Genomic DNA, 23,608 nt, shown 5'->3' on the forward strand with positions numbered 1-23,608 from the left:
TATGTACCCTGAAGAAAAATCAAACTATCCTTAACTTCAGCTTGACATTTGTGCCAATATCAACTCTTGCAATGTTATCATACTAACATATTACATATGTTTTTCTGTTCCACTTACCTTAATCATAACAGTTTTTGCTGTTCCTTGTTCCCCAATTAGCAAAACAGCTTTTCCTTGCCTCATGATGGTGTGCATTAGAAAGTCTGTTCGGACACTGTCTATGTTTGGAACTAGAATGGAAGTATATTCTGGTACTGAATCTTTAGGATAAATATATTGAGGGACCTGCATAAAAAAGACATGCAAAAAGTTTGAGAATTCATACCTGTCCACACAATCACTTTGCATCAGAATACAAAATCAAATGTACTTTGTAAAATTTACATCAGCAAAACTTTTCTTCCTGAAAGCCAAGTATCCTTTCGTAATCAATCAGAATCTTGTCATGCTTTTCTAAAAGGGTGTTAGACTAACAGGATATTTTCATTCCTCCAGTGCCTGATAAAAGCTTTTCTTTGCTGGAATTTCATAAAGAGTAGGGTGATAGACAGTGTACAGAGTTAGGATCACTTCCACTTCACTTCCAAAGCTATTTCAAATGCACGTTTCTGTTCTTTGCTAAAGATATTTATGGGGAAAAGAAAAATATCATTCAAAAAAAGAAGCTCTTGAGAATTTGGTAGGGTTAATCTTCCTAACCAAATTATGTAAGGTTGGAGATAAAATGTCTCTTACCAAATACATCTTGTGTATCCATTAAGAAAGCTTAGTGTGTTGCAGCATACGAACCTTCTTTGACCAGTGCTCCCACTGTCCACAGGCACTGATAACAAATTCAAACATGGTTTCCTCTCCATTCACAGCTGGAAGCTCTTTCACTGCAGAGTTCTTCCGTAGGAACAGCTCCATTTTCAGCTTGTCATCTGGCTCCAGGAGGGCTCCAGCTGACCACATCACAGCAAAAACAAACAAGCGAGCAATATGTTCCTCACTGAGCTGCTTCTCATCTCGGCCAGAGAGCAAACCCTGCAAAGTGGATGCAATATAGAACTACTGCCCTCCTAGAACAAATCACAGAATCAAAGAGAAAAACAGATGCCATATCTACCTGCAGGAGGTCAATAGCTTGCTTGATGTACATACATTCTAAAATTGACATTTTTGGTGCCACAGCAGAGAAAACAAAATCCATCACATCCTGGGAAGAAAAAAAAACATTATTTAAAGATTCTCTTTACCGGTTTCAATGGCATGATTTATTCTTAGATGAGATCAATTCCTTATTTTCAAATATATTCTAAATTTTATTTCCAAACAACAACTTTCCCCATTCCTGGGCTTATAAATATTCAGACTTTGACCATGATTTTTTTTCCCTAACAATAGCATATTAGAAAAATAACTTTGATGTACTAGAGTCAGCAGAGCTACTCGTATGAGCTGCACAGAGTAAATTCCTGAAGAGCAATTTGAAGAATGCTGTTCAGTTACTTCAGGGATCTGCCTGCCATTTGTGCTTTCCACTAGAGATTGTAATCTACCACGAATATTTTTTTAGTAGGAAGATAAAAGCACTGATGATACATATATATATATATAATGCACAAGCTTGACACAATAAATTTCTATCTGTCTGATCTGTTCTGACTGCACCATACTGTACCAGTCCCTCTTGAAACCAATAATCTCATTTTCCTGTAGAATCCCGGCAAGATCCAAAAAGAATTTTTGAATTTATTTTAATGGAAGTTGGACTTTCCTCAGGTTTCTTCATAGTGTTTGGCTACCATGTCTGTCTTTGCCAAGTGTTTTGCAACATCTTGAGCAAAGTTTCAAATTGATGTAAAGTCCTCTCTGAGATTTGCAGTGCAAAATTTAAAAATATCAATTGCCATCCAATAGTACAGAGTGATGTAAATTATAACCTACTTCCACCTTCATTCAACAGTCTGTAATATAATACTCTCCCTGTGAGTTCTATTTGCCCTCTTAATCTTTGGAAATCAACACCGCCCACTCATTCTGGGAAGTGGAAGTATAACAGGGATACTATGGGAGACAGTAATTTTGGAGGAATTCCATTTATAGATGTCATGTCCTGTCAGGGAGAAAGGTAAGACAAAGAAAACATTCAGTCACCCAAAGACATAAACAATTTACTTAGATACTTTAAAAAATATCACTGAGCTGTTTACCCACATGCTCACCAGCTTTGTTTCACTTCTCAGTTTAATTTTTGCACTGAAGTTCTCCAAGTGCCCTATGCTGATATTTATTGTCACAGAGAATAAATCAATATTTTTACTCAACCTCCTGAATTCCATCCCACTAGAATACCAGGTAACACACACAAAACAAAAATATATAGTGTGATCAAAAACTCACTTAGGCACCTTAATCTAAAGTAGAGCTTATAGGTAAGTGGTCTAAGAAGACAATCTGAGTGTGGGCATACACAGAATTATGGAATAGGTAGGGTTGTAAGGAACCTTAGAGGTCATCTACTTCCTTCATCACACTATGGGCAGAGATGCCCCCCACTCTATCAGGTTGCTTTTTTTGTTAATTCTTGCTGACTAGCACAAGTGCCTCCACCTCTGTGTGCTGCCTTTTTGTGGCTTTCCCTTAAAAATGCCTGGTCTGTCCCCAGTCATACATAGGATGCTCAGCTGAGTAACTGAGGGTGTTATGGGTGCCACAGGGGAGTGCCCACAAGCACTGTGCAAAATTCAAATCTAAGACTTTTAGAATTTGGAGCTAAATCTCACTGAGATTCAGCTTCTTCATCTGTAAAATAGACCAGATGTCTCATAGGGCACTGTAAATGGTTTAATAATTGATTTGAAACACACAGAATAAAGATATTTCATGCGTCAACGTATTCTGTACTATCAAGAGCCCAGTTTTCACCAGAACTAGTTTTATGGTATTTATGATTCCAATGAGATTTCTGTAGTTTATGAAGGGTTTTTTAATGTTTTCTTTTTCTTTGAGTTTATGGGGAAAAAAATCAGTTCCATATATGCTAGTATTTCATTACTACTACGATTTTTAAAAAAATACATGGCTGAAAAAAGGATGCAGGATTAACACAGAAATTTGCATTAATTGTTTGGACAGGGAGACTGGAAAAATGAGTTGGGTCATGACAAATACACATAAATTTTTAAGAATTTGGATCAGCAATTTGCTAATCCTTACAAGGAGGCTGAAAAATGAAGTCAGATGCTAAAAATTCATATGAAAAAATGATCCTTTTGCACAAAGTACAATCACTATAGAACTCAATGAACTACAGAACACTCCTCAGGACAGGAAGTTGGTAACATATTCAAAGAGTTTAGACAAGCAAAAGAACAATTCAGTAATAGAAAGTTATTAATCCTTCTAATATTAATTTTAACATGAGCATTTAAATATTAAAGGTAAGAAATTCTTTGGATTATATATTCAGCTCTATGCTGCAGGCACAGTAGCAGCCTTTACACAAATTGAATTAGTGTGAGATTTAATGTGGAGGAAGAAAATTAGTCACATCTAAAAATGAAGTTGCTACTACATTTTTTTTTTCATTTAAACAATACCTGGACATGCTGAAACTTATGTTATTCACATAATATCCATCACTGGTTTGAGCTTCACACTTTGCAGATAATTTCAGTAACACCACTCGGGTAACTATTTTAATTATTTCAGTTCTTTGAAACTGTCTCAGATAATTATTTCCATCAGCTAAGCAATTCTGTTGCTTACAGGTAGCAGCATCATTCACAGAGCAGGAATTGGCAGTGGAGATTCTAAATTTAAGAGAGACTTTTTATAGGGATGGGAGTTTATTTGAAATTACTGCGAAGCAGGAAATGTTGCCAAGAAGAAAGAATTGGGAAAGGGAGGGAGACAGTCCAACCCCTCAATCACTGTTCTAAACAAAATCCTGTGGAAATAGAAAGGATTCTAAGATCATCTAAAATTGAAATAAGGTTGGGTTTAGGGGTCTGGTTTTGGTTTTGGACTTTTTTTCTTTTGTATTTTGATTTGTATTTTTTTAGTGCCTTACAGCGCCATTTATAATATACATTAAAAGAATAAATACATTCTTTCCACTGATTCACAACTATTATTCTCTGGTCTTTCCTCCACCATTACTGCTACCTGCTGCACCTTTATTAAGAATTACTTTATCCAACATGAAGACTTTCAGTGACAAATACTATTTTGGTCGGCACAAATAATGAGTGTTTTGTAAGCAAACTGGAATTATTACAGCTTTTGTCTTATATCTATTTTAGTTGAGTTTATATTAAATTCAGGAAGTCTCTATATGTCTACTTAAGACTGAGTCTCCTTGGTTACTACATTTCCATCTATACTCTAATCTTCATGTTCTTTGAAAAATCAGATCTTTTTAAGATGTTTATATCCATGTTTTTTGTAATACTAGCATTAAATCCACCAAGGTCTATATCTGGGATTTGACTACCACTGTTGATGAATCTTATTTCAAAAATTTTCTTTTTGATTTTTATCCTTTTTTTTTAATGTGGCAGAAAATAATAACTATAAAAAGAGCCATGTGAACACAAAAGTAGTGTTGCTCTCATCTGTAAAATCACTTTTATTGCCTCTATTATTTGAGAAGCAAAGACAGCACATTAAAAGTGAAAGAAAACTGCCAGCATGACAGCTTTCATTTACATTTTGATAGCTGTAAATGCAGCCTTCAGCACTGAACTAACTTCATAATTCACTGCATTTTCATTTCTTAATCTAATAAAATACATATTTTTCTGGACTTTATTACTATTGCTTCAGGCTTGGGCATTTTAAGTGTTGTTGTTATGTTTTCAGAGCAAGTTGTTGCATAAAATATAAATAGAATTGTGGCAAAGAAGCAGTAAATTGACCCACATATACATTACTTTGGAAGCATATTTTAAAACTCATTATCAGAATTGTTTCTCTTGCTTCTGCAGTAAATACTATGTCATATCATTATGTTTTTGGGGGTAGAGCAAAATGAATAGCTTGTTAAAGATTAGTTTTGAAGTAAATGTGCACTGAAATGAAAAGTAGAATGTTAGAAGACATTTGTTAACATTCAGGGCATTCTAATCCTATATCAATCTTTGCTTTTACCATGATCTATAAAAAGCTTCCTGAAATGTCACTCAAAGTTCATCAAAAATGCATTTTTAAAATGCAAGAGCAATGAAAAATATTACCGGGGAAACCCCTGTGAAATCCAACACCAATTACATGAGTAAACAAGCAGGAGCAAGCTGATGGAAAACCAAGGTATGTTGGAAGTTGCATTTTTTTTACAGATATTGAGGAAATCAGAAGATAACAACACTTAAAGGTTGCAAAGACATAACTCTTTCTTTAAAATCATTCAAAAGCAAAAATAAATATTTCAATATGATGGAAGTATACTACTGAGATTATGCTTTTATACCCACTATTGAGTGCAACCATCCATGATATTGCTGGAACCTTTCTAATGATTCAGTAAGGTAAGGCCAAATAGAGGGGGAAAAACATTTAGGATTCTTGCTTTGGATCTACTGATTGAACACAATTTAGTCAAACAATGTATCAAAGTTATGCAATTTCAAAAATTTCCATTGGAACAGAAACATGGATAATAAAATCAGATGAGACAACTATAGTCAGATCTTCAGAACTAGAATCAGAGCTTCAGAGCAGCAGAGACCACAGAACTACCCTGGATTAATTTGAATTATATAATAAAAATAACTAATGGATCAAATGCATTTCTGTTGCATCTGAGTAAAACTAGCTCAATTTCTTTCTGAATTGACTTCTTTATATTTAAAACAAAATAAGACATTTACCCACTTCCTTTGTGTATCCTAACAATAACTAGAATTGCAGTATTAAAATTACAAGCAAAGAGAGTATCTGTTTTGCCAACATGCAATATAAAATAATCACAGACTTAACAATTCATTGCCAACTATCATATGCAGACAAAACAAAACATTCAGATTTTCATCTGTTATAGCTTCAGTCATTTATTAATGATAGAGATAATTTTCTCTCCTTTTTTAACCCTTCATCTTTAGTTTATTACATAAAAAAAAGAAATGTAAATAATTGAAAGAGCACTTAGGAAGAAGTAATGCTTCATTTAAAAAAAAAAAAGAATAAAAAATGCAATTTTTTTTCTGAAGTAGTAATTAAGTACCTGAAATACAGCATTAAAGCAATTCCATAGGACACTGGAGTATGTGACTGGTAGTGTCTGCAGCCAAGCCCTTAAAATAGGCTTCCAATCTAACACTGAAGAACTCATGAAGACCATCCCACTACGAGAAACTGTTGCAGGGGAAGCATTGTCAATGTTGTGAGGTTCAAAAATAATTTTGCAATTGGGGGACATTGGAATGCGATCTCCATTGGCCAATGTAAGGGTCTTATTATCATCCAGAACAGAGTTCAGATTTTCAATCCATATTGCATCAACAGGTCCATCCAAAACTATCCAGATGTGCTCACCCTTAAAAAAAAAATTGAGAGACACACACATTCAACTTCACCTACAGTGACCAAAAACATACATTTATGTAATATCAGAAAATATACTCTTAGATATAAATAATGTCAATTATGACATTTGGTGCTCAGCAAAAAAGCAATATAAAAATGCAATTTTTGTAATTTGCTCATTGATTTTAATTCTTTTTTTTTTGTTATCTTGTGTCACACTAAAAATTATATTAAGAAATAGCAACAAAAATGAATTTGTGCTGTACTGAGCAAAAAGTTGTATCTTTCTTCTACAAAAGCACATCAGCCAACCCTGCATCCATCAAGATGGACGAAAACATTTCCTATTAAATGCAGTCATAGAGGCACTAAGTCAGTCCTTGTGGGATGTTGCCCAAGTATTTCATGTAAGGTGTCCCATTTTCCAAGCCAGAACTGGGTAGCTGTTCAGCAGGTGTGAGTGTAATTATGATTTTGGTAAACATGATCTGCGGGTTTGGTAAGAGAATTGGGAAATGCCTACATCAGTTTATTACCAAAGCTTTACATTCTCATAGAACTAGTGAAATAAAGTGGAAATTACTTAAAACCAGACAGGAGAAAACTGACTTTTCTGTCCTCACATCAAAACATGAATGTACCTTGTTTTTGTGTTTGGACTATTTACAGAAGGAAGCAAACCACTTAAAATCTTTTCTAAATTAATTTTGGAACCTCAAATGCTTGGGAATCCTAGTGCTATCTAGGATATATGTATAAATATGACTCTTGAGCACATTGAGCTCATCAGACACAAAGCAAAATTAACACAGTGTATTTCCCATTTGATTTTATAATGGAAGACCTTTCAGCTAAATGACAGGTAATGACACCTTATGGAAACAGTATTAAATGTCTGTCATGACACAATATCCATTACCTTCTTTGCCTTTAAAGTTTTTCTCCATAATGTAGAGAAAATACCATCTGTCCAGTCATTTGTAGCAACATCAAGGGTACCGAACATCTGGGAAGCTGTGATTGCCTTTGGGTTCATTCTCATCTCTTTATGAGGAGCACCACAATCTGTCATTGCTTTCATCAAAATATGAATGCATTTTGTCTTTCCTGAACCAGTTGGACCTAGAGTCATCATACCTTAAAAGAATATAAACATGGTTTAAAATGAAATGTCAATGTGTCATGCTACCGTTTAATGATGCATTGCTTCAACGATCCTTGTTTTATTTTTATCAAAAGCCAATACAAAGGGATGTTTCTCACTCCACTTAATGTTGATTGAAACAGAATTTGAAACTATTATTTAAAGGCCTCTATAAATGTCTCTCTATTATGATAGCAAGCCTTTGTGGGTCTGTATCCACCCTCAGGCAACTCTTTTATTTTTTTTAATGGGACAACACGACTGTCTTTTGATGTTCTCATGCAATGACATTGACATGAATGGTGGCAAAAAAATCCAGAAATTTCTAAGTGTATCTAATGAGAATGCATATCTTTAGTGATGTACAAAATAGAGTGCATCTTTCTGATGCAAAAGTTACACAAATATGTACCTGCATCCACCCATGCTGGTATTTAATAGATCTTTCTTTCATAAAACCTATTAAGAGCAACCATACTTAATTCATCAGTGTATACATGTTATCTAAGAAAAATAAATTGTGTCTTCAACAATAAATTGAGCCTACTGTTGATCTTCTTTGGTTATGTTTTCATTCAATAGGCCCACAGTCTGTCCAAAATTAGATGGGACATTCAAATTGGGACTTCTAAAGTCATTTAATGGACCTAATAACTTCTATTAGCCCTAAAGGCAACTGGATACCATAATCCTTAGTTGGCTTTGAAAACTTCTTCAACAAAAGTATGGAACAATCACATACCCAAATAATAAACCTAATCCAGTGCCATGCAAATTGTGTGACATTTCCCCTAAAACTAAAGGGTGCTGGATGTTCCCTGAAACAATCTGAGGACTCAAAAAATCACTACTCATGACATATGTTATATATGGGGAAATGCAATACAAACTCTTCAGTGTTAACCAAATGTCTTTTCTGGTGGTTTCAGTGATATTTCAACCAAAACTGTTATGCCAAACAGATTTCAGGATCCATGCACTGAATCTCCGTGTGTGTGTGTGTGTGTGTGTGTGTGTGTGCATGTTTATAAAAGCACTTCACGTGCACATATGGCCATATTTCTCCTCATTATTTGAAATTCCACGGTGACCTCTCCATAAATTCAAGTTCATGAGTAGGACAAGTGGAAGTCTGGAAAACATAATCTTTCCCCCTCAGTGAAGTAACTTTTGTCATAGAAAGTAAAAAAACTTTTGGCTTGAGCATCCAACTGTTTGGACAATTGGATCTGCATGATCTCCTGGGAATAGTAGGTATATGTGGAGAGAAGAGGCATCTAAACAGAATGTCATGGTGGATTCTGAAGATTTTTGAGGGATAGAGGAGCTGTAGTGTCTCACAGATCAAACAGCTTCTTTTAAAGAGAGACACTTTTAATCATAGCTAATAACATTAAAACTTCCATGGTTCCTATATAGAAATAGCTGTTGAGGAACACTGCATCCAGAAATCTGGATGTAAATTAGTAAGTCTGCACAACTCTAACCAGTTCATTGGTCTAACCAATAATCTGAATTAAAAACTTGAGGCATTAAGGACTTAGACTGTGGTATGTGAATGAGTATTTCCTTTCATTTATTTCATTAGTTTAAGCTGATTATTCTTTTATTATGACAAGAAAAGGGAGAATAAGAAGGATGATATCTTTATAAATCTTTGCTGCTTTAGTTACATTTCCTTAGTATTTTCCCCTTATTATACTAAAAAAATCATTCGTTAGAGGTTAGGGGTATGGGGGAATATTTCAAAGTAAGGGTATTTTTTTTTCCACTGAGTTATGAATTGTAAACCTGGATTTACTAATGTCTATGATAGCCTTCCTAGGACAGGATAAATTTTACTCAATGCCTTTTTCTGCACTGCAAAAATGCATTTTCATAGAATCAAAGAATGGTTGAACTTGGAAGGGATCTCTGGAGTCCATCTTGTCTAATTCCCCTGATCCTGCAGGAGGAAAGCTTATTTCTCCTCAGTTTAAATGGCAAGAATCAATCACAAAGAAAACACTTGGAATTATATCACATGCATGGTAGAATCTATCAAAATAAAGGTCTGAGGAATTATTTTTGGTAGTCTTCTCAACATTATAATCTCACAGTAACATTAAACTCGAGCTTCATGACTGAACTCTGAGTGGCTTTGCACTCAGGATTGCACACCAAAAAAAAAGGTCATAACAGCTTCCTAAGCAAAATACCCACGTAGGCTTTAAAATTATATATATTAGTTTTTTAAACATTTTTCATGAAATTAATCTGCATTCTAGTGGCAGATAATATAATGTAGTCTCAAATACAATGCAGTCTCAAAGCCTCATCTAGCATGCTAACCATGTCGGACTCGTTGAGTTTCATACAGCTGAATAAGTTTAAGTATCCATGGTGGATGATTAATAAGCCCTGCTTCCTCTGTCTGTTTCTGGATGGCTGACTGTAGTTCAAGATACCCAGATTTATCCAGAGTAATTCCAGGGAATAGGTCATTAATGAGACTCATAAATAAAGGTTCATCTTCATCTACCTGTCAAGAATAAAGTAGGGGGAAACACATTATTTATTTATCGAAATTATTATAATAGCTGTAAACAATCTTCAAGATAAGCTATTCAAAAGATGGCAATGAAAATCTTATATCTTCCAAAGCAAATATTATAATTATCGATCAGTTTTATGAAGTGAGTTTCATACAATGAAATCACAAGTAGTAATTTCTAAATTAAATACTTTAGGCTGATAAAATGTTAACAACTTAATACAGTTTTCTTCAATGTATACACAGATATATTTCTTCATTTGTTACATAAGTCAGCAAGATTTATTCCAATCATATTTTGCCTTAAAATTTTTATGCTTTTTTCCTTCTGTAAATCACTGAAGCATTGCTATAGGTTTGAACGCATGTACCAACGTGCTGAATAAATTAACATCAGAAACAGAGTTATTGGTTCCATCACAAAAGTGATTCCCAAGGTAAATACACAGAGTCTAGACATGCTATAACCTTTTAATTACAGTAATAAAAAGAAAGATGAATACTTTAAATAGTATTATCAAAAGATGTTACACTATACAAGTAGGTATTAGCTGCTTCCAATTACCTCACTTAATGCAATTCCTATGATGTTCTGAAAAGGCAACAGACTCCCAGGAAATGTATAAATTGAAATTCTAGATTAAGAAAGATCTTTGGTGACATTATTAAGAGTTAATACAATGTATTCTTCCTTTCTCTCCTTAGGGTAAAAAGAATTAAAACCAAGAGCCAATTAGAGGACCAGGTAGATCCCCTAGGATCTCATGGTATTTCCAAAGATTTTTTCAGCTAAAGCTTATGATGTGTTTTCTCCTCTTTAAAAGACAAATTTTGCTCACACAGTAACTGTATTCTGATTATCAACTCACTTATAAACCATATTAAAAACTGCAAAATAATGTATCCAAATGGTGAAGAAAAATAGCTTTTTAAAGTGCATAATAAAGACCCTTAAAAATGCAAACAAAATAATCTATTGGGCAAAGTCCAATTACAGAACCAGTGTTACAGTACCAGTTTGGAGAGGTTCATGTCCCGCAGAACTCTCATCACAACAGTTTTCTCTGGCTCTTGGGGATTAGATCTTTTCACTGCTCCAAGTGTTCTTAAAACAGACAGGATATTTCTAAGCCCAAAGTCATAGTGAACCTTGAAATAAAGCACAAACAATATTGGAACTATACAGATCAAATAGATCAAAACAAAAAAACAAGAGAGGACTGAAAAATTAAATTCACCAAATAAATGAATGTTATAGAAATTTTCAATAATATTCAATTCACAGCTTTTTGTCTTTTCAAATAGATTTCCAGTTTTGTTGTTATCAAAGCCTGAAGATATTTTTTAGTGTTGTATGGCCATACCAGAAAGTGTACTTTCTGGTGATACAGAGCTCACCCTTTTTTCCCAGGCTGACAAACTGGACCTGTGTAAATCCCAACATTTTCAGCAAGAAATAACTTATTGATTAGGTTTGCAGATGATACCAAACTGGTGAACTAGATCACAACTAGAGTTCAAAATTAGCAAGAGAAATTCAATACATTATCTCTGTGTGATGCAATTAAATAAAGGCAAGTGCAAACTACTAAAGATGGTAATAACCAACTGCATTAATAAAGAGTAGCAACTCTTCCTCATTAAGTTTAGAAACAAATCAGGTGCACAAAGCTTTGCAGAAAAATATCTGACATGGGATTGATGTCACAAGCTCCGCAATGGATTATCTGCAATTTTAGTGCGCAATAAAAACATAAATGTCCTTTTTAGGACAATTAAAAATATATTTCTATTGTAGTTGACATTTCTATACTGTGACCAAAATCTGGACTCCACATTTGAAGATGAACCCTACAGAAGAGAAATTTGAAAAGGAAAAAAAAAACAATCAGTTGACTAGAAAACATACTGTTTCAGGAAAAAGTATTACAAAATCTACTCTAAAAGTAGGAAGAGTGAATATGTAGGATGAGTAATGATAAAAGTCTTAAATATGCAAAAGATACCAGTAAAGAGGAAGACAGGAGGAATAGAAAAGAAAAGAAGTAATGTGCTTAATTACAGCAAGGGGGATTCAAGTTAACTTTTAGAGAAAACATTGTGACCATAAAAAAAATGAAACTTTGGATCATGTTGCCTGGGAAACTACAACCTATCCATCAATAGAAAATGCTAAGAACACTGACAAACATTAATAGAAACTTATTTAACTAAGAATTATTTTTCCTCCAGAAAAGTAGATGGATGATTCCTCAAGGCTCTGCCCTGCCTCATTTTCTATTATTCAATCAGGTGCCAAGTTGTTACCAGTTGAAAAATTTAGGTATGAATATACAGCCACGTACTGCCAGGAAATCTTATTTGCAGATAGAAACATTAACACAAAAAGATTAACAACTTAGTGTGACACTGAGGAACTCAGATGTCACCTGACTTGATCATCATTTAGTAAATGGCATGTCCTAGTGAAATGCCCAGAATCATGACAAGGATTGATATATTTCTTTTTCTCCATGCTAGATGACCATCATTGACATACTGGAATGAGTTCAGCAAATGATGACTACGTGGGAGGAAAAGAGGCAATGTCAAAATCTTTAACAGGTGAAATTGCAACAGTTTGCATAATGAAAAGATTCTTCACAATAAGAGTGGCTGAACACAGAAAAGGTACCCAGAGAGTACCCAGGTATCCTTGGAGATATTCAAAACTCAAGAAGGGCCTTAGCAATCTGCTCTAATGTGCTGAGCAAGAAGTTGGACAAGGTGACCTCTAGAGGTCCCTTCCAATTTACACAAATCTGTGATTCTACAGAAGTGATGACTTCATTAAATTTGAAGTAGTTCCATACCTACCAGAAAAATTAAAATAAGCTTAAATTACTTTTAAAGACAGAACTTCTGGTGCATTCCAACTGACCTACATGATGGGTGGTTCAAGGTGACCATCCTTTATTTACTTTAATCTGCTTTCTAGTTTTATAACTGCTTTGTTTTTTGGGAATGGCACAGAAGAGCTAGAATTTATTGGCAAATGTGGATTATGAGTTATTTCTTTGCTACATCTTTTAACAACAATCTTTAAAGATTGTGCCTGAGCAAAATGGACTGCAGTGGTATAGCTGATGCTCTTGAAAGAAAAAATTAAAAATATGAAATAAAAAAAATCTCATTACTAGAAGCAGAGTTTGCCCCATGTAGAAAAGAAAAAAAGGGATATCAGTGGTTTGCTCTATATGAAAGCACCTTAAAGAGATGATTCTCAAAAAGGGATTATCACCTCATTTGTTTTGAAGCTTTGTTAGGTTTTTCTTTTCAGTTTCTGTTTTTCCCTAAGCTGTATGAGACTTTGTGGAAGGAGGTTCTAGGGAAGAAGTCCGGTAACAAAGCCAAGTAATTCACCTTTGGAGCTCTGTCAGAATAACTCTTTCACCGGCCTATGGACACCTTGGGCTTCCAACATTTGCTAAGGACTATTCTTTTCTTTACTGTTTACTGTTTTTCTTTACTGAAGGAGATGACAGTCAGGGTGCCTTTGGCTACTTGTGAGTCAGAGTTCCTCTTTCTAGAGTCTGCATTTGTGTGTATAAAATGTCTGGAGGACTTAATGTATTTCTTCCAGCACATTCCTTTTAGATTTTCTGTGGGGTAAGTTCAGCTGGTGAATGCTTGTTTGCTTTATTTCCTTCCGTTGATATACTGCATTTGCTGAAAGCAGGCAATGTTCTGTCATTTCCTATTGCACTGGTTCTTTATGTGACCCTGATCTTTCCAGTCAACTGCCTGGAAAACCCAGCATTACTTAACTTGGAATTTCAAATTTATCATTAAAAATTTGAATAAATAAGTTCCACTAGGGAAAGAAAGATTAATACGAATTATAGAGTCACAGAATGGTTTAGAAGTGATCTTAAATATCATCTAGTTCCAAATGCCCTGTCATGGGCAGGGATACCTTCCATTAGACCAGGTTACTCAGAGTCCCATCCAACCTAGCCTGGAACACTTCCAGAGATGGGGAGTCCAGAAACTCACTGAGCAACCTGTTGCAGTGTCTCACTACCCTTTACAATCAAGAATTTCTTCCTAACGTCTAATCAAATATACCTCTAAGAAAGACTGTCTGTACTTTACAATTTTAGTTTTCTGACTACACAGAAGCAGAAGCACTGTAGTCTTAGAAATATGTTCAGTTCATGAGACTCCCATATCTAATCTGATGAACTTACTAGATCTCTCTATATATAATCACATATTACATTAGATGTATTCCCCAACCTACAACAAACTTCACAAGGAACTTCAGCAAGTGTTTCAAATGATTTCATTACTACTACAATAACCACACACATTCAAGGGAGGAAGTGGTGGACCTAACTGAGAAGCAGAAGATTCAGTCTGTGGTGGAAAAGAGAGATGTCAAGGATGGTGGAACAGTGTGGAAAGTGACCCTTCTCAAGGGCATGTGTACAGATCAGGACAGGTGAAGAGAACAGTGTCGTGGCAGAAGCTCTCACAGCAGAAGGAGGTGCTAATTTGAAGTGCATGCAACATGACAACGAAATGGAAAAATTACAGCTCTGTGTGCAGCTACAGGGTTACAGTCAAACTAGGAAATGCGGGGGCATAGGTACAATGGATGGATATATGTTCTTTAGGAAGGACAAGACAGGATGAAGAGATGGGAAATAAAGTGAAAGAGTGGCCCTTAGGATGCTTAATGAGCCAGTTGAGAGAATTTTTATTAGAATTAGAGGGCTCAACAACATTGTGGCAGATGTCTGCTGCAAACATCTGGATAAGGAAGAAGCTGATGAATCTTTCTTTCAACAACTGAAATTAGCCTCATCCTTGATGATACTCACTGGGGGCTTGACACACTCCAATATCTGCTGGAAGGGCAACACAGCAGGGCAGAGCCATTCCAAGAGATTTCAACACTGTCTCTGATAACATCCTCACACACAAAATGGTGACTAGACAAGGTGTTCAGACATTTCAACAGCTTGACCAAAGAGTCTGTGCAATGTTTGTTTATCCTTGGAGATATTCAAAGTTCATCTAGACAAGGTGCTGAGCCACCTGCTCTAGCAGATCTCACTTCGAGAAGAGGTATAGCACCTGCTCACCTCCAGAAGTCCCAGAGGAAAAAAAAAATCAATTTTTCTCTGATTTTATGACTGCATAGAATGGATTTAGAGAAGAGAAGGACTGTCCAAAGGGCTGCTCACAGGCACAGGCAGGACAAACTAGCATACTACCATGGGCTTGCAGAAAGCCGTGCTTTCTAGCTCATGCTACTGAGTATAGTGATCCATGATATGATATAAATGGTTAGAAGGAAGATCACTACAGCGGGCTTCTCTGATGGATACTGTAGAAATGTTAGGCGGTCCTGAAGAAATTATAAATATGCATGGAAGACTATTCCCCAGTGACATCACGGCTTACTTAGCAAGAATTATGGAATTTAAGTTTTAAGAGAGATATAAGCATAAGATGCAGATATAAAATTGTGATGTAGCTGAGTGTAAGGGCTGTGCCTATGTGCACACCCAGAGCACCTGGTCATTAATTTTCATAAATATCAAGGAACTCCCTTGCTAGCATCAGCATATATGAGGCAAAGGACTGATCTGAGACAAGGTGATTGAGCTACCTGTCTTCACAACAAAGCCTTTGAATAACTGGCACTGGAGTTTTCCCAGATAGTTTCACAGAGTCCTCCACGCAGTTCCTATGATCCTTAGGCCAACTGATAAGACTTACTTATATGCTTCAGTATGTTGATTCACATGATAAATGGAGAATCTCCTTATGTCAGGCTCCAGAGGGCAATTTCTGCTGAAGAAATTACCAAACTGCACAGAGAAACTCTGCACTCTTTGTGCAGATGCAGTAATGATTGTGTATAAAACATTGTACACCCTTAAGATAGTTAAAATAAATTCTGTACAGTTAGATTTTGTTTGAGTGTATGCATTAATTTTTTAAGTACACTGTCCAAGGCTGAACCAGTTCCAGCATCTGTGACAACACAAAACAAACAAAGCACCTTTGCAGAGGTAGAAGGCCAAACTTCTGATGCCTGCTTATGTACCTTTTTCACATTGAAGGAAAGAATCATCTCCTGGACAAAAAAAATGACCATACAAACTGAGGCAATAAGAAAACTTAGTTTTACAAAAGCCAAGCACTAATAAATAGGTGGTATAGAACTAAAATTATAGTAGTATATTATAGTGTAGTACATAGTAGTGTAGTATAGTAGTCAATTAACATGGGTTCATCACTATCCAACCAAAGCAGGCATTTGAGCCACAGTTTGTCTACTGTTCATATGATTTCTCATTGAGACTCTCTAGTGGACAGCCAGCACAGGGCATTCAAAAGGAAAGAACCAGATTTGTTTCTACTTAAACGCCCTATCCCAAATGGAACAGCAGTATTCTCTTTCTAGTACCACTCAGCAAGACAGAGCCTTGTAGGTGCTCTGTAGTTATTTACAATTATATTACAATTTCACTGCCTCTGAAATAGACCTGGCCTTCATAAGTGAAGACATTGAAAAATGTGCCCTCTGCAAGTTCAGCACAGCAATATACACCATTCCTCATAACTTCTCCAGTAACTGCACTCTATTTAAGAATCACAAATCAAACTTCCTATACTACCCAATTTACTGTGAAAAATAAAAACAACATGATCATTTCAGACATTGCTTCTGGAACTTGAAACTGAAAACTCTAAAAAATGTATAGGTTCACGAGTGTAGAAATAATTATCTATTCTATGAAAGTATATCATCTCCATATCCTTCCAGTGACAGCTTACAGTTGGACAAATATTTATTTTACCTGTTTGGATAACTGCTCTTCACAGAGTCTGTAGAGTGTATAGAATTTTTGACTAAGGATTTGGTTGTCTCGGAAACCAGCACTTGCCAGCTTGACTCGCATAATAATGCTACGGTCAGGCACCATCATGGCAACCGTGCGAAACTGAATCTTCAGATTCTCGGGAAGTTCCTGTCGTCCTGCATAGCCGGGGTTCTGAAAATGCAATTTATAAACCCAAACAATATATAATGATGGCAGGGTAGGAAGTTTTGTCTTTCCTGTTAACTATTCAGCAAATGCAGGAGCACATGAGAAATTACTAAGGATAATTTGAGCATGTCACAATGACACATCAGTGCACAGTTGCCTCAATACTGCAGTTCATGAAGTATGGGGTATCACACGTTATTTGGAGATGTCCAAGACTAAAAGAGTTAGACAGACAGCCACTTACAGATCTTGCTGGAACTCTTTTAAATGGTTACTTCCTCAGAGTCTTGACAATGTTATAGTGCTGGAGGTTACTGTCCCCTGTGAGCATTCCCAGACCGTTTCAGCGCAAAGCCAGTCAAGCAGTGCAAGCCATTACCGAGTATAATTTAAACTAATGGATCTGACCTTTCTCTGAAGATGTCTAAGTCATTCATATGAGTACTGCATGGCTCAGTTGTGACAACTGTAGTCACTAGCTGAGCGATGATAACTTCTTTCATCTCTTTCAGCTCTTTCCAAACTGTCTTTCCCCGGCCTTTGTATGGCACTTATTTGCCCTTTTTTTCAAATTAAAGTGATAACATTAACAGTTTTCCAAAGGTAGGACCCCCTAAAATAAAGACAAAGGCTTCCATTTTGAGTGGGTATGTAGGTAGCTGAGGAGGGAGAGATACAAAGATGATTTTAAAGTATTCTTATGCTTTACTGCTGGTTTGCCTCCTGCACTGCTAGAAGCAGTCCACAGGCACCAAAGATAAATCTTCAGGAGGTTAGTGAACCAGAGTGAGGGTGATTTCCCTCATGCTGTCTTCTAGGACTGAGGTCAAAACTTCTTCACAGGTGGCAAAATACTGACCAGACCAGCCACCGTAGTCCTTGAAGGGTCAATTCTGTTTTATTTTGACTAAAAATATGAGAGGGTTAAGTTTAATCTCAATCTGTCAAATACTCAACAAAAAAAGTCCTTAAAAGATATAGTTAATGATAAAGGCATATGTTGTCCTAAGATCCAGTAAAAAATATGGACAAGAGAAAATTATATCATAATTATTTTACCAAATTATTGTTCAAGTTTCATTAACTATTTTCTAACAGACAGCTCCAATATTTCAACAGGGAAATTTCAATAGGAAATGGAACGGAAAAGATTTTTCACAGTGATGCCATTTACATGTATTTACAGACATACCATAGTCAGAAATATACCAAATTCTCTGTCCATGTCAACGACGTCACCATCAGTGAAAGTGAACTGAAGTTTCTTTTTTTTCTTACACTGAAGTACAATATATATCTGCTGAGCTGCCACTGATAAAACTGGAAGCTCAATGCGGTTAAATTCATCAAAGCAACCCCACGCACCCGACTGAGCTAAACCTAAGAAAAGCAAAAAGAGAAATATTCTGTTAAAATGGCAGATCAAACAAGAGTAATCTATATACAAAACAGAACATGTTCTATACAACTTAGTGTAACAAGGGAAGAGCAGAGAACATGAACACAGAATAAAATGAGAAGTAAAAATTCAAAATAAGTTGGGCTGTGCATTAATGACACTCAGAAGAAGTATCACCCCTTGAATGAAAAATACATAAACTTCTTTCAAAAAATGCTAGACTTCTACAGCAACCATTAGGCAGAAAGTGTTAATTAATACTGTATATAGTACCATATAGTAGCACAAATGTACATATAGCACAGAAACTCATCTATGCAGGGGATGAAGTTGTCAAGCATTAGACACCTACCTAAATGAAAAGCGCAAAACCAAATAGAGACCACTACATTTCTGACAGAAGCATTGTAGCATTTTATAACAATTAGGTAAAAAATTACTATATTACTATAACAATAGGTAAAAAATTACTGGAGATTAACATCCTACTGTTCAAGAGAGAGGAAAGAATCTGATGTTACACTTAGAATTGTTACATGAAACAGGCCATGGAGTTCTAGACAGACAGTAGTACCCACAAACATGACTAAATTAATGGCTTTTGGGAAAATCAAGTACTCTTTCTTCTGTATCATGCTAACAGGATTGAAGTAGGAGAGTCTACAGTGGCAGCCTTCCAGAGCAGTAGAGGGAAAGCTACATAATCCCCTGTTTTTCTATACCCCTTTTACAAAAGACAAAGGCTAGTAAGTCTATGCAGGAGCTTCATGGATGCCATCCCTCCCTTCCCAAAGACCACATTGGATTAGTATTTCAAATTGCCTGGGTCCATATCTAGAAATGTTCAGAAGCAGAGTTTAATTCATTCCACTGAGTGGTGGAGCTCAGCTTGGCTTAAGCAGTTTGAAGGCAGTACTAAATGCAGAAATGAAGCACATGTCCAAGAAAAGGCATTTGTGTTTGCAATGTCGGAAAACCATGCCCAGAGCTCCCCTGAATCCCCATACTTTATATGGCAATGCCTGTAGCACTGGTAAAATACATCTATGGCTGGTTTATGTGTAAAGTTGATTTCTTAAGAGCTTTAGATAGTTCAAGAGAAAGTACTCAAAAATCAGTAACAATACTATGAAGACACATTCTTTCACTTCGTCTTTGTTTTTTAATTTTTTTCCTTCTTTTGCTTAAGCTCAGCCTGTTCTTCTCATAATATGCCATTTCCCTTCCCTTCCTTCTACTTTTCCTTGTCTGATCTTCTCTTGCCCTTTAAGATGCTCCTCCAAGTGCCCTTAATGCCACTTTTATGACATTCATTTTTTATGTTTTTTAATGCCCATTAACCAATTCTTTTAATAATGTTGCATCAATTGGTCTGTTTTACCCATGCAATTTTGGAAGAAAAGAACTAGAGTCAAACCAGGTCAAAATCAGTGCTAGTACAACCAAAATTGGCTTCTTAAGGCTTAATTCAGTCAGGGCAACACTGCAGATCTCCCATGAAAATTATCTCAATTCCATATGTAACCTTTCCCTAAACTGCTTCTAATTAATTTCTATGATATTATAAGGACAAAAGATACTCCAAAGGGAAAGAATCTGAAGAGGATTAAAAGTTACATGGACCTAATTAAAAAAATTAAAAGCAAGTGGAATATATACAAATACCACAATGCCATAATGATACAAAGATTGAAGTAATTCTATCGAAAGTTACCAAATTTAAAACATGAAATACTCAATCCTACTGTCTTTGAAAACAAATGAACAACATTCCTTGACTTCACTGGTGTGGCACCAAGTCCTTTAACTGATGTTCCTCTCCTTTTGTGAGGAATATTTGGGCCCTGGATGCCATCAACAGCCCTTCCTGAGGCTTCTATCCAAACTCTGTCTTCCAGTCCAGGAGTTCCATTGTAGCTCAGGCAGGTCAGAACTGTACTGTGTGCAGGGCTGTGCACAGTCCCACCTCCTCTTGTCCTGAATTGCTGAATGAACTTCCTGGAGGAGCCCACAGCTCCAGTCCTGCCTCCTGCTGTTTCTGACTAAACTTCCTAGATGAATCCTGTATTCAGCTGGTCATTTCACATTGTCTGATGGCACTGGACTGCTGATGGGAACAAGCTGTCAACAGCCTGCCCTACTTAAGCACTGTGGGATTGTGCCCTGCTGAGTGAAGTCACTGCCCCTGCCTTTGTGTTGATCATCCTGGACTCCTGGTTCATCTTCCCTCATGGAGCTGCCCCATTCTTGCTGCTCCCTGATAAAAAAACTTATTGCAAAGACTTTTTTAATTCATTTGAGCCCTTTTGTACTGAGTTACATGACTCCTAGGATCCATCCTAAAAAGAACCCCAAAATAGTGGTTTTTTTCTGCTTTGTTTATTAAACATAGATATATACTCTTTGGGATGCAACAAGGAAAATCTCTAAAGCTGGGTAGTTTTTAACTAAGAAACTTAGTTCTGTACAATATTGTCTCTTACACTTACTGTCTGTATCTTAAAGGGTTTTGAAAGTAATTTCTCTATAGAATGGTGAGGTTCAATTCTGACCAAATAATTTTTTCTTTGGGAAAGGAAAAAAAAATTCACTTGTTCTGTAATGCCACCTGCTGCATGGAGTTAGGAAACCTCATTCTCAGACAAAGCCGATATCCCACAGCTTTGAATAAACTCAGTTATTGCAAAATTATTTCATTCTGGTGGTGTTGAAAAAGGAAAGAAAATACACACACACAAGCAAAGGCACAGCAAGCAAACTCTCAGCTGCAAAAACAGCTCAGAGACAAGGTAATTTTGTCATAATATGAATTAAATTCTGTCCCCATGCTGAATATATGATGGCTATCAAATACAGAAATGGAATAAAAGCAGAAAATAAATGGCAGGACTAAAGAGATCTTTAATTATATCTAAAAAATATGGCAATGTCATATTTTGTGTCATACAGACATCCTACAAACCTGGTTCTCAAATGATGAAAGAATCTCACAGAATAGCTATTAGCCCCCAGACTATAAAATGCATATCTGCAATGCAGAGTCACGTCTCCTTCCATGTATTTTTCCACATTTTTTTCCCCCAGATTTCACACAGGAGTAGAGCTATAGTGATAAAATGCAATGGAAATGTCACTGAAACAAAGCTCTGTCTAGCCAAAGTGCAACCCCGAAGCAGCAAACTAAAAAGTAATCATTGGTCCTGAAAGAATTTACAGAATGCCAGACTTGTGTATTCACCTTCTGAATTAAAATAAATATAAAATTTTGCGTTAAATATTGCATTAAATACCAAATCACAAAAAGTTACTTCGGGTAAGACTGGAATTGCTTGACTGTAACTATAGAAAAGAGAACCAAAGCAAACACAACTTTTATATCCATCCACAGGCAACCACAGACAAAATGTTTTCTGAAGAGTATCCACTCTTTTCAGGAACAGTGATGAAGTATCTCTGGTTTGCTATTCATGGGCAACTTCAACTCTGAATTTGATATAAGAGAAAACTTGAAAATTCATCTTCCCACTTACACCCCTGGTACTTTCTCAGGTTACCTCTGGTCCAGTTCAGGTGACAAGTGGTATCTGAATCTACATTTTGGTTCAATTTTAAAAAACAAAACTATCAAAGATCAAAGTCCAGGCCTTGAACATATCAACTAGATCGTCTGCCTATGAATTTCTTGAGTCACAGAGAAAAACAAAACAGATGGAAACAGGGAAACTGAGAGACCAAACCTCAGCTCTGACCCAACTAGAAGAACTTCAAATCATAATTTTATAGTATACAATATATGCTATATTAGTTATCTTTTTCTATTTATTTTTTCTAAAGATGAAACTTCTTGTCCTTACAGAAGTCTGGAAACATGCCTGCAGACTGAACAACACCACCTCTCCCTGCCTCTTTTCTCCTCACTGTTAAACCTGCTAATGTCTGATGACTTGACCCACAGCACCAGATAAAGTGAGAAGTTTGGGTCTGGAAACTCTGATGATGGAGCACCAAGCCTATAACAGATGTGGAATTAAAAAAAATTTCCCATTGTGAGCACTGAAATATGTAGTGTGTTAATGAGAACTTTCTTATTAGTCTGCATGAAAGTGCTTCTACAGCTGAGAAGAACCATCCTTTTTTTTCATTAAAGTCCTCAGGTGCAGCAAAGAACCTCTCTCTGAACACACTTTGCCCTTTATATGAAATCAAAAAGCGCTCATTTCCTTCCTAACTTCAGTATATCCACACTTCAAGAAATCGTAGATATTTTAAAGACATAAAAAAGGTGACTGCAAGCCAGGCCCTTCCAAGCAGTGACACTAAGTCCAAAACAACTGACTTCAAATGTCCCTCCACAAATGAAAGCATCAATGACTTATGTAAGAACAGAATCTTACTTTTACTCCCATATACACAACAGCCACATGAATGCTGAAAAAACCCACCCTATTCAGGCTCTATTCAGCTGGATCTACTGCCTCATTCTTAGGCAAATACTCAGAGAAGCAAGCTATGATCCCACTTGGAAATTTACTGAAGTAAGCAGTCACAGGCATCATGGTTGCTTGAGCTCAATTAGATGAGTTCTATAAATATTTTTTCTAGCTCATATTGAACACCAGCATGCCATTAAATGAGGCAGCCAGAGAAGGACACATTACACAGTATTACTTTGCTTCTGAAGCATATGATGACAATACTATATGGAAAATGGTCAGCTTATAGGAAAAAAACCAGAAAAATAAAACTGAGTCCTAAAACTCAACTTGTGCTTTTAGACACAGAAATTGTGTCCAGTTTTAAAAAAAGAAAGCAATGACAAGCTGCAATGATCACTACTGCCTCAATCTGAAATGGGGAAGGATAAGTTACCAAAGTGCTCAGGATAAGAAGAAAAAATAGCAAGGATACAAAACTAGGTGTCTGAACTGACATGAATCATAAACAGTTTAATACAAACAAGTGAAGTCACCATG

General features: G+C 36.0%; 1 protein-coding gene across 1 annotated transcript in view; it reads right to left on the reverse strand.

The window, feature by feature from the left end:
* The window catches only part of LOC128787233 (dynein axonemal heavy chain 5-like), a 147,306-nt gene that overhangs the window by 73,379 nt on the left and 50,319 nt on the right, over window positions 1–23,608 (reverse strand). The window contains exons 42-50 of the mRNA XM_053941233.1: window positions 18,429–18,616; window positions 17,045–17,239; window positions 11,202–11,336; window positions 9,986–10,175; window positions 7,430–7,647; window positions 6,209–6,520; window positions 1,109–1,198; window positions 790–1,026; window positions 118–285 (exon numbers count right to left, since the gene is read on the reverse strand). Coding sequence (XP_053797208.1) covers window positions 118–285; window positions 790–1,026; window positions 1,109–1,198; window positions 6,209–6,520; window positions 7,430–7,647; window positions 9,986–10,175; window positions 11,202–11,336; window positions 17,045–17,239; window positions 18,429–18,616 — 1,733 coding nt within the window. The remainder of the gene's footprint in view (window positions 1–117; window positions 286–789; window positions 1,027–1,108; window positions 1,199–6,208; window positions 6,521–7,429; window positions 7,648–9,985; window positions 10,176–11,201; window positions 11,337–17,044; window positions 17,240–18,428; window positions 18,617–23,608) is intronic.

This window comes from Vidua chalybeata, chromosome 1 (assembly GCF_026979565.1).
Source record: "Vidua chalybeata isolate OUT-0048 chromosome 1, bVidCha1 merged haplotype, whole genome shotgun sequence".
Lineage (NCBI taxonomy): Eukaryota > Metazoa > Chordata > Aves > Passeriformes > Viduidae > Vidua > Vidua chalybeata.